The 11,466-nt window shown below is 44.7% G+C and overlaps 1 protein-coding gene across 1 annotated transcript in view; it reads left to right on the forward strand.

Annotated features, from left to right (window-relative positions):
- Nucleotides 1-11,466, forward strand: part of SLC4A8 (solute carrier family 4, sodium bicarbonate cotransporter, member 8) — a 71,327-nt gene that overhangs the window by 13,492 nt on the left and 46,369 nt on the right. The window contains exon 4 of the mRNA XM_015407691.1: nt 2,429-2,589. Within this exon, the coding sequence (XP_015263177.1) occupies nt 2,429-2,589 (161 nt within the window). The remainder of the gene's footprint in view (nt 1-2,428; nt 2,590-11,466) is intronic.

Consider the following 11,466-nt stretch of genomic DNA (forward strand, 5'->3'; position numbering starts at 1 on the left):
GTGTGGTGGTTGTGAGAATAAAATGGAGGATGGGAGAATGATGTGACTCTGGGTCCCCATTGGGGAGAAAAGCAGGGCATATGTATCTAAATAAATTTAAAAAAATACACACAAGGGATCTAAAAGAATCAACTCATGAAAAGCTGACTCAGCAAGCAGGATGTGTCTGCGTTAATCTTTTTTCTCCTGCTGCATTTCTTGGATAGGAATGCCTTCTGTCAGGTATTAGCCCCAGTAGGGGGAGAAGACCAGCAACCTACCTTTCCCTCTGTACTAGAACTAGTAATCACTTTTATGGTGTGTGTGTGTGTGTGTGGGATTTCTATTTGGGAAATGGCATGCTGGAAAAGGGTTACCCCTATCTGTCCCAGCAGTATACTGGCCATTCAGATTGGATTTGGATCCCTGCCCCTACAGGGACTGTGTCTGCTTTTAAATGAAATGAAATCTCAGGTGATCGTGGACTCTAGTTAAGCTCTTAGTGTGAAACCTGGTGGGGGCCTTGGACTGAAACACCTGATGCTTTTGGAACAGGTGTTCTACAGAAGTAGCTGTGTTAGTCCGTTGTAACAAATGTCAAGCACAATTTGTTCTGGCGTAAGCTTCCGTAAGTGTCCTCTATGGGATGCATAGGAGTGTACATTCATAGCAGATACACGAGAGCTGTATATCCCTCAGAGCTACGGTGGCCCTCCTAGGGAAAGTGTAGAATGCCTTTTCCCCCCTGGTATCAGACCTTCATCCAGCTTTACGGTGAGATCCAGGATTGGTTCTCCTTGCCTATATTTAGATGCCCAATCGATATAAAAGTCTTGCTGGACCAACCGGTTATCTTGGCTTGTTTCTTGTCGGTGCTTTGCTTGATCTCCTTTCTCAGTTTTATGCCCAGCTTCTCTTTCAGCCTTGCTCATGAGCATTTAACTCTGGCTTAGCAGCTCAGGGCAGATTGCTTTGGGATAGAGCAACAAGTAGAAGCTTGAGTGCCAGAGTCCCCTGCTGCAGCATCTCTTGACCTGTGATCTCATCCTGCCATTGACAGACAGGGATTTGTCCTTTGTCAATGACTGGGGAGAGTGCAAAGGAAGAAGGACTGCAGCAGGGGACTCGGTAGAACCGTATTCATCTGCAGAAAGCATCCCTTAAGGGGCCGCCTGTCACATATCCTATTGCTTTCAGCTCAGCAGGAGCCATTTGCTCCTCAGCATGCAAACATTTGTCAGGTAACAGGCTGTACACAAGCATCCAGCCGAGCAAGGAGTTTGTGAATGAGCTGCAGTAACTTTTGCTTTGCTTATTAGGGCTGTCATTTTAGATTTACAAACAAACAAATGAATGCATAAAGGAGCATTGGCTGTGACTGTTTTTTAAAAAAATACCTTTATATTATTTGTAATATGTATTTATTTGTTTCATTCATAACCAACTTTTCTCCCTAGTGGAGACCCAAAGTCAACTGAAACATTCTCTCTTTCTTCTTTTTATCCTCACAACAACCCTGTGAGGTACGTTAGGCTTAGAACATGTGACTAGCCCAAGGCCACCCAGCAAGCCACCATGGCAGAGTGGGGACTTGAACTTGGCTGTCTGAGTTCCTAGTCTGACACTCTAACCACTGCACCATGCTGATAGATCAAGTTGGATAGCTGTGTTAGTCTGTCTGTAGCAGTAGAAAAGGGTAAGATTCAAGTTGCACCTTAAAGACTAACAAAATTTGTGGTGATGAGAAAGAGAGACTGCTGAATTGCAGCTGATAACAAAGCTCAAGACAATGCATCCACCTGGAATGAATTGAGACCTAGGTTTCCTGTCTCATTACCAATACTGATTTCTCCATGCCATCTAATCCAATCACATCTGCTATTGTCATTTGCCTGCTAATGTCATTTGGCATCTGAAATCACTCCACTTTCCAATGTCTAGGACACTCACATTCTAGCTGTATCTGAAGAAGTGAGCAGTGGCCTACCACTGCCCTACTACAAATTTTGTTAGTCTTTAAGGTGCCACTGGAATCTTACTCTTTTCTACTACACAATGCTGGCTCTGTTATGATATGCCCTTTTTAGGGCAAAGTGGTTGGCAGATTTTGTATGCAGAGCTAGTTCATGGGATCATTTTACTAATAGTCGCTCAGTATGCAGAACCAGTGAGTGAACCAGATACAGTGAGTGAACCATAGATACTGAGGCTCATGAGGAATAATCACATCTGGGTTTTTTTGCTCTATCCAAATGGCAACTACAGCTCGTTAACATTTCACATAAAATAACCCTCAGTTTGTCTTGTTAAAAGTAAACGAAACACTTGCAATCCTTAATGTAGCAGAGCTGTTGCAAGTATTCCAGAAAAGTATGAATCATGGTTGTACTGCTTAGGCAATGTTGTACTCCTGTTAATTTGTTTTTATGTCACCGTGCATCCCCTGCAGGTGGGTGAAGTTTGAGGAAGATGTAGAAGATGGAGGGGAGCGTTGGAGCAAACCGTATGTGGCTACGCTCTCTTTACACAGTCTCTTTGAGCTGAGGAGCTGCATCATCAACGGGATTGTTCTTCTGGATATGTGTGCAAACAGCATAGAAGAGATTGCAGGTGCTGGCTTGGGATAATTTGAAAAGAAAAGTGGGGGGAAGACAGGGAATGGTAGAGATTAGGTATTGTGGTGCAATGTAGAAAATCCAAGTAGTCCTTGTCCATCAATAGTGTTGCCTGGAGATGTCCTGCCATTACAATTGATCTCCAGATGACCAAGATCGGTTTCCCTGGAGGAAATGGCTGCTTTGGAGGATGGACTCTATGGCCTTGGACCTTGCTTAGGTCCTTCCCTTCCCCAGACTTCACCCCCCCTCGCTCTGCTCCCCAGATCTCCAGCTATTTCCCATCCCAGAGCTGGCAGTCCTGTTCAGCAATGGAGTGTGAAAGTGCAGTAGTGAACTATGTCGTTAGTCGTTTGTGGCCCTTTATTTCTGCCATGGAATCTGCTGGCTGAAGTGGGCTACTTCACGTGGCCTAACAGTAGGCCCAGTCCTGGGAATGAACAACACAGTAAAGGTAAAGGTTCCCTTGCTCGAAAGCCAGTCGAGTCCGACTCTAGGGTTGCGGTGCTCATCTCCGTTTCAAAGCCGAAGAGCCAGCACTGTCCGAAGACGTTTCCGTGGTCATGTAGCCGGCATGACTAAACACCAAGGCGCACAGAAGTAGTTTGGATGAAATACTGCAACATGGAACAGGCATGCTCACGTGTTTGGATTTCCCACCCACCTTGTAACAGATTAACGGATTAATTAATTAAAAAACTAAAACACCAATTTAAAATTAACGTTCCCAATTTGCATTTGAAACATTTTCTATAGAAAATGTATATTAGTTGGAGATAATCAATGCAAATGTCTCTTTTCGACCGAAAAGACCCTTTACTTAAATTCTTAAATTCATTTTTTTTAAATGATACATTGTTTATTTAACATTCCTTATTCTTTCAGTTATACCTAGGGCTTTCCCATGATTAAAGGAAGCACAGGGATCAGTCCTAAGCTGGTCTACTTGGAAGTAATTTCCATGTTATTCAGCGGGGCTTACTCCCAGGAATGTGTCTTTAGGATTACCCCTGTAGTCCATTAATTGAATGGGTTTTAATGGATTAATTTAATGTAGCCGTGCTCAGTTTGCCCTCTGACCGGGATGGCCCAGGCTAGCCCGATCTCATCAGATCTCAAAAGCTAAGCAGGGTCGGCCCTGGTTAAAACTTGAATGGGAGACCACCAGGGGTGTCCAGGGTCATGATGCAGAGCCGGGCAATGGCAAACCACCTCTGTTCATATCTTGCCTTGAAAAACCTACAGGGTCACCATAACCAGGCTGCAGCTTGACAGCACTTTCTGCCACCACTCAGCCTGTGGCTTGCAGAGAGCCGTGTTTACAATGGCCACCAATCAAAAGAGTCATGTGACTACTGTACCACCCCAACAGTCATACACATACAATATAAGCTAGAACTATTACTGCTAAATATGCAGCCACAACCTTTTACATTGCCGGAGTACATCTGCGCATGTAGGGTTTTTTTCTCCCTACTGCTGTTGAACCTCGGCTAGCCTTTGTGACTCTGGAGAGAATGTTTCCCTCTATGCCAACTGGTTCTTCCTCAGTAGGAGGCACCGTGACTGAGATGAGCGAGTGAGATTGCCAAGATGCCCAGAGAAGACCAAGCTGGCTAAGAAGCAAGGGAAGTTAAATCATCCCCACCTCGTTGTAGATAGCTTGCTCTTTTCCCCGAAGGCTACTCTGGTCCCTGCCACACGGGGGGGAAAGGAACGGGCGAAAGTGCGGCTTTATAAAGCCGCACCAAAAGTAACACGCGGCGGCGGGATCACATTGATCCCCTGAGCCATGGCGCATTCCCTCCCCGGCATGATCAGATGCCGGGGAAAGCAACAGTGGGGTGCCCAGAGAAGACCAAGCTGGCCAAGAAGCAAGGGAAGTTAAATCATCTGCACCTCATTGTAGCTAGCTTGCTCTTTTCCCCAAAGGCTACTCTGGTAGCGGTTTTACTGTCTCTTCTCTGTGGCCAGGCTCTCTCTCCATCTGGTAGCCTAACTGGTTTCTAGGTTGGGATGGATCGGGGACAGGTGCGCACCGCTTCCCAGATGTTGCGGTGAGATCGCGCCCGTTTGCTGCGCCCCCAATCCGTCCCTCTCCCGGGCCAAAACCTTTACGTGTGACCGGGGCCTTAGGTAGCGGTTTTACTGTCTCTTCTCTGTGGCCAGCTCTCTCTCCATCTGGTAGCCCAACTGGTTTCTGGGATGAGAGTGGAGAGTCTGCTGAGAGGGAGAGGGGGGGTGTCGTTGGAGAGGATGGGCCCTCTGCTTCCGTCCCTCGCATGAGGCTCACAATCTACCGGTCCTCCAGTCCCTCCATTAGCGGTTGTTTCAAAGGTGTGAACCACCTGCCAGCCACAAGCCACATCAAGCAATTATCCTCTTTCCTGGAACACAGGGTGGGTGTCACATTGAGGGATGGAGCTCAGAAGAGCTACACTGTGGCACATCCAAGAGCCACGTGTGGTTCTCAACCTCTGATGTAATATTTAATTAGCGTTGCCAAGGTGCCATTTTAAAATTGCACCCCCTTCTTCCATACTGCTTGTTGTGATTTATTATTCTTTTTGTCATGGAACAAGAAGTGATATGCTTCCCCCCCTTTCCCCCCCTTTATTAACATAAAAGCTGTCCTCTCTTGCATTTGTCAGCCTTGCGAGCCGCACCCATGAGTGGGTTCAACAAGGCATCAGTGGACCCAATCCCCTCTTTGGGAACCACCACCTTGGTCCATTGTAGCATTGGCCAGAGATGTTTATAAGCAAAACATAAAGGATAATCAAGTCCTGAGGTGTTAGGGCCCTGTCATTCGATCAGCAGAAACCAAAAGTTGCCTTTGTTAAAAGCTAATTGAGCAAGCACGATGTCTAATTGGAACAGGCTGTCTTTATGCCATTGCTTTTCAGAGGCAAGTCATTTATTTGCCTGATAACCAAAGTAATGCACTTCTGCAGAAGAGATGGTGGAGCTTGCCCCCCCCCTTCCAGGAAGGCAGCTTGTAGGAAAGGGTTCTTGATTGGCAAGATTCCATTCCAGCCTTTGGGTATCTGATGGCGTCAGTCCCATTCTTAGCACATTTCTTTCCTGCGAGGGTTGCCAATAACAGTCAATTACTCAAGACTTTTCAGTGAGATATTGTGTTGCAGATTGCTTATAAATTTCGATTAGATGTGCATAGAAATAAAACTGACTCAAGGTCGCGGAAGCAAACTGCATTATCTAGAATGAGGTTGCAGACACATTATTTAATCATTTCAGTGAGGCCAGTGTCTGCTTTCCCAGAATAGACAAGAGGGATTGTTTACATTCTGGTCTTCTGCAATACAAACATGCTCAGTGTTGGCTTCCATGGCTCATGCCATGCCACTATTGCTTCTGGCTCTTTATTTTTAAACAGTTGCTGAATTAAATGCAGTGCCTTATGTTTAGGCTAATGTGGGGCAAACCATGATTCAGTAATTCAGTAATTGATTCTCTGGGTTTGTTGGTATGGGTATTTCCCCCCCTATAGCTATTTGTAAGGAAGAGAAGATGAAGAGTTGGATTTATACCCTGCCATTCACTCAGAGGCTCAGAGCAGCTTACAATCTCCTTCCCTTCCTCTCCCCAGAACAGGCACCCCGTGATTGGGTAGGTGGGGCTGAGAGAGCTCTGAGAGAACTGCTCTTGAGAGAACAGCTCTGAGAGAACAGTGAGTGGCCCAAGGTCACCCAGCTGGCTGTATGTGGAGGAATGAGGAATCAAGCCCGCTTCTCCAGATTAGAGTCCGCCACTCTTAACCACTACACCAAACTGGCTGCTTGTTTATCACCCTTAGAGGACTGCTTGTTTGCCACCCTTTGATGGTGAAAATGGATAATCAGAGAGTCCCTGCTGAAGCTGTTATGGAGTGGAGGTATATTCTTCTGTAGAATCTGGCCATGAGCTCAATCAGTATGTTACTCCTGGAAATTTAGGCAAGGGCACAGTAATATTAAACTCATCGCACGACTGGGTGGGTGAAGAGGGGAGTTCCTCCACTCAGTTGGAACTCTCACATAGCTAGTTCTTAAGCTAAGTGGCAGGAATTTTATAAGTTGCCCTGACTATTATCTCCACAGGTGTTTCATGACTGGAATGCCAGATGAGTTATCTGGCTCTAAAAAAGCTGCAACGGGGGAAGAGAAATAAGGACTAGGGCTATGTCTCTGGAGAAGGGGTGGTTTAAATTTTTTGTCTGTGCCAGGACCCTGATAAAAATGGCTATAGTAGATTTAAAAAAAGACTGGCAGTACGGAAGTACCCGTTTTTTGTTTAGTGGGGTTTAAAGTAGCTGGAGAAGTATGCATCACAGGAAGAAGGGGGGGGGATACCATGTTATTTGGCCCTAAGAAGTTCTCAAACAGAGCTAAGAAAGATCTCTGTCTAGGACCATGGAGAGCTACTGCTAGAAAGGGTTGATAGGTATTGGGTATACGGAGATGTGGTTAGATGCATGCAAGGTGGTTCTTTTTCTTTTTCTTTTTTTGGCCCCCCGAAGGGGATTTTTTTTTTCCATTTTCTGTACACTACATATATTTGGAATGGGGAAAAGGAGTACTAATACCCTATCACTATTGCTATGGGAAATGGGTCAGGGAAGTCTAAATACATATAACCTACTGGATAAGGGGAGGAAAAACTACCATTCTATTCTAAATCTCCTACTGGATATGGGGAAGGGGTAAAGACTAATACAAATTACGCTCTAAAAAAGCTTAAAAACAGACCTTTTAAACCTATTAGTATAGGTTATATGGAGATTAGTTCGATTATAAAAAGTTTAAAGTTATTAGTTTGGCACAATTACTGCCCTTAGCACTCATGCTTTAGTTTTAGAGTCTTTTCTTCTTAGATTTCTTCGTTTTCTGCAATTTGGGAGTGGCCTCTCCTTTCTCCGATTCAGATTATTCTGATGACGAAGAAATTTGGCTTTTTTTTCTTCTTCCTCCGCATCTGTTTTTAAATTCTTTTCCTTCTGCTTCTTTTTTACATTAAGCATTTTCTTCTTCTTCCTCCGCATCTGTTTTTAAATTCTTTTCCTTCTGCTTCTTTTTTACATTAAGCATTTGATCCATAAATCTTTCCGCTTTTGGGACAGAGTCAATTTTATATTTTTTATCCTGGTAATTAAAACTTAACTCTTCTGGAAATAGCCATCTATACTCTATTCCCTTTTTTTGCAGAGAGAGAGTAAGCATCCTGTATAGTTTCCTCTTTTTTCTTACTTCGAATGGGATGTCTTTCAAAAATTTTATCTCTTCATTCTTGATTTTTAAGGATTTCCCCATTGTTGACTTTAGCACCAGTTCCCTGCTTGATCGTTTCGTGAATATTAAATAAGTTTCCCCTGGGAGTTTATTTTTCTTTATAAAGTCCGGATAAGTCCTGTACGCCACATCCATTTCCTTAATTAAGTCTTCTTGTTTGTAATCCATTAGTGGGGCCAAGGCAACCACCAAGAGTTCCTTTAGATCCTCATTCTTATCCTCAGGTATTCCATGGAAACGTAGAACATACATGGATCTTTCCAGCTGGAGCTGTATTAGTTGCGTTTTATCTGAGGATCTCTCCTTCTCTGCTTCATCCACTCTTTTATTAATACTCTCAGTCTGTTTTTCCATCTTTTTCAACGTTTTCTCAGTTGCTGTAGTTCTCATGTCCATTTGCTTTAGCTGTATTTGCACATTGTCCAGTTTGGTGTTGAGAGTAGTCATCTGTTCCATTAGAGGGTGCAGTGCATTTGCTAACAGCGAAGAAAGGTCTGTAGATGCTTCCTGGTTCTGGGAGGGAGTCGTTGGTATGTTATTTCTGGTCAGCAGCTTTTTTCTCTGGCGCTCTCCGTCCTCTCCCAGCCATAATATCAACAAGAAGTAAGTTTTCCAAAACAAAGCAAAAGTTACACGTTTTAATTCCGCTTCGTATATTTTAGCAGCTTTTGCGTTCGCTTAACTTCTTATGCACTTGGTTTGGCTCAAAGTCTCTTTATTTTCGCTTTAAAACCGTTTTTAACAGTTTACTCCTGGGGGGGCCCTTGAAATCTCCTCCCCCTGTGCTTCAAACCTAGGCGCTTCCAATTACTACCAAGGCTCCATTCACTTATTTTTCACCTGAGCTTTACTTAACTCACAGTTTGTAGCGTTGGAGATCTTTTGGAAGTCTTTTTAATGAGTTGGTCGTGATCGCTTGCTCCGGAAGTCATCTCTAGGCGCCATGCTGGCTCCACGGCGACAGTACCTATCGGGGAAGAAGGTGAGCCTCAATTCCTTGGGCGTCCCCTTGGAAGAGGCTCTCCTTAGCTCCCCAGGCTGGGGGGTCTCCTATAGAGACCCTGGGGGGGGGTCTGGGACAAACGCGAACCCCTCCCGTCAGCCGGGTCTCGGCGCATCTCCATCCGAGCGAGACGAGACGCGTCTGAGCGGCGAAACGCTTAGACTGAAAGTTTTCAGTTCTTTTTCTTTTTAGCCTTAAAAGTTACGTGGATGCCCCCTTATATGTATCGAGACCAGAGTGTTCTGGAACAGCCACCCCAGTAATCAAGGAGGCCATGAAGACCTGAGCTATAAAGTCCCATTATTTTGGCAGGCATTGTTTTACAGTTGAAGTGTCTCTTGGGAACTGGGTTAGGATATAGGAACATTTAAGCAGCTTCATAAAGGAGGTGACAAAAGTGTGGTGTGGTGGTTAGGCTGTCAGTCTAGGACTAGGGAGATGCAAGTTCGAATCCCAAGTCTGCCATGGAAGCTTGCTAGGTGACCTTGGGCCAGTCATACCCTCTCAGTTAAACCTACCTCCGAGGGTTTTTGTAAAGATAAAATGGAAAGGAGAGAATGTTGTAAAGCGGTTTGGGTCCCCATTGAGTAGAAAAGTGGGGTGTAAATGAAGTAAGTAAATAACTAAAAGTTACTAACTTGCAAACGTTTTTAGCAGTCTGCCTGTCCATTCTTGCCTATATTAGATCTGGAATAGAACAGAAAAAGTAAAGGAGCAGTTCTTTTAAAGCATCTGCAGCTGGATGGGCTTGCCTGGTACTTGATACAACTGGTTAAGGACAAGGGAGGGGAAAGCATCCTCCTCATTGCTTACATGGAGTAGGTGTCTGTTGATTCCCCACAGGCAGTTTGGAATGTACTTTGTATACCGATATCCAGTGCTGCTGGTGTATACTAGAGCTGAAAAAATGTAATTGGATTATTGCTGCAATTGATTAAAAACCTTTTTATTGACTAAAAAGTGCCTCCTTGTGTCAGCTACGCTGCCATGGGGGTTGGGGAGCTCAGTCTGTGTCTGGTTAATTGCTAGTGCATTCCTTTCTGTGCTTTTTCTGCTTTGTGCCGAAATGCTTATCTATACAGATGTGCAGGAGGGAGTTGTATTGTTTGGGTTTCTCCTAGGTGTCATGGGAAAGTGTCGGTTCTCAGCTTTAGCTACCTAATGGTCTCCAAGCTTTATCCCGCGTGCGGGAGGGTGCCTAATTGGCCAGTGCTGGGGTGTGTGTGTGCATACGAATACCCCATATCCTATTATGCCCATAGGGCCGCCACCATTCTTAACAGTGCTTATGTTACTGCATCTATAGCTCTGCAATAAAAGTATTACTGTTCCTGAATGCGTTTACTTCATTGTTGGCTGTGGGTTCTGACACCTTGCACATTGAATTGAGGAGAAGATTTGGATGGGGGGAGTAGTAGTATTTTAATACTGGTACTTAGAAACAGCAGATGACCAGCACCATTTTAGGACCAACATATTCTCATCTTTTCACTCATGGGCAGGGATGCCTCTTCTCAGACACCCGTGCATCATCTAAACATCAAGGAGGCATATTTTCTGTCCTTAAGGATTATTGTTTTTGCATGTGTGCAAATTTATGTAAGGTTAATTGATCTGATGTCCATTTGTTTATTTTTATTTAGGACATTTTTAGGCTGCCTCTCCAGAGTCTTGCTAAGTGCAGTTTACCATTTATAAAAACAGTTCCATGAAATCTTCATATAAAAATAAAACAAGCCTTTTAAAAACAAGTCAGAGCAGGGCCATAGCCAGCAGTGGTGCGAATGGGGTGGTGCCCCCTACCAAATTCGCAGCATCCCCACCCCTCCGAGTCCCCCCCTCCCAGAAGAGGGAGGGAGCCTGGGGGCAACTGGTGATGACTGCACTTGCCGTGGGGCCAAGCAAGGGAGGCAGAGTTGTGGTGCACATCAACAAGTGAAAGGAAGGTATTTAAAGAGACATAGGTAAAGGTAAAGGTTTCCCTTGCTTGAAAGCCAGTCAAATCCAACTCTAGGGATGCGGTGCTCATCTCCGTTTCCAAGCCAGAGCTGTCCAAAGACATTTCCGTGGTCATGTGCCTGGCATGACTAAACGCCGAGGCACGCGGATTGCTGTTACCTTCCCACTGAAGTGGTACCTATTCATCTACTTGCAATTTCTTGCTTTCGAACTGCTAGGTTGGCAGAAGCTGGGACCAGAGGAGCTGGGACCAGAGTCAGATTGAGGTGACAAGAGAGGAAGTCCTACGACTGATAGATAACTTAAAAACTGATAAATCACCAGGCCCGCATGACATACATCCGAGAGTTCTGAAAGAACTCAAATGTGAACTTGTGGATCTCCTTACAAAAATATGTAATCTTTCATTAAAATCTGCCTCCATTCCTGAGGACTGGAAGGTAGCTAATGTCACTCCCATCTTTAAAAAGGGTTCCAGAGGAGATCTGGGAAATTACAGGCCAGTCAGTCTGACATCGATACCAGGTAAGTTGGTAGAAACTGTTATTAAGGAAAGAATTAGTAGGCACATAGATGAACAAAAACTATTGAGGCAGACTCAGCATGGGTTCTGTAAGGGAAG

Source organism: Gekko japonicus, unplaced genomic scaffold (assembly GCF_001447785.1).
Source record: "Gekko japonicus isolate JY-2015 unplaced genomic scaffold, Gekko_japonicus_V1.1 scaffold1692, whole genome shotgun sequence".
NCBI lineage: Eukaryota > Metazoa > Chordata > Lepidosauria > Squamata > Gekkonidae > Gekko > Gekko japonicus.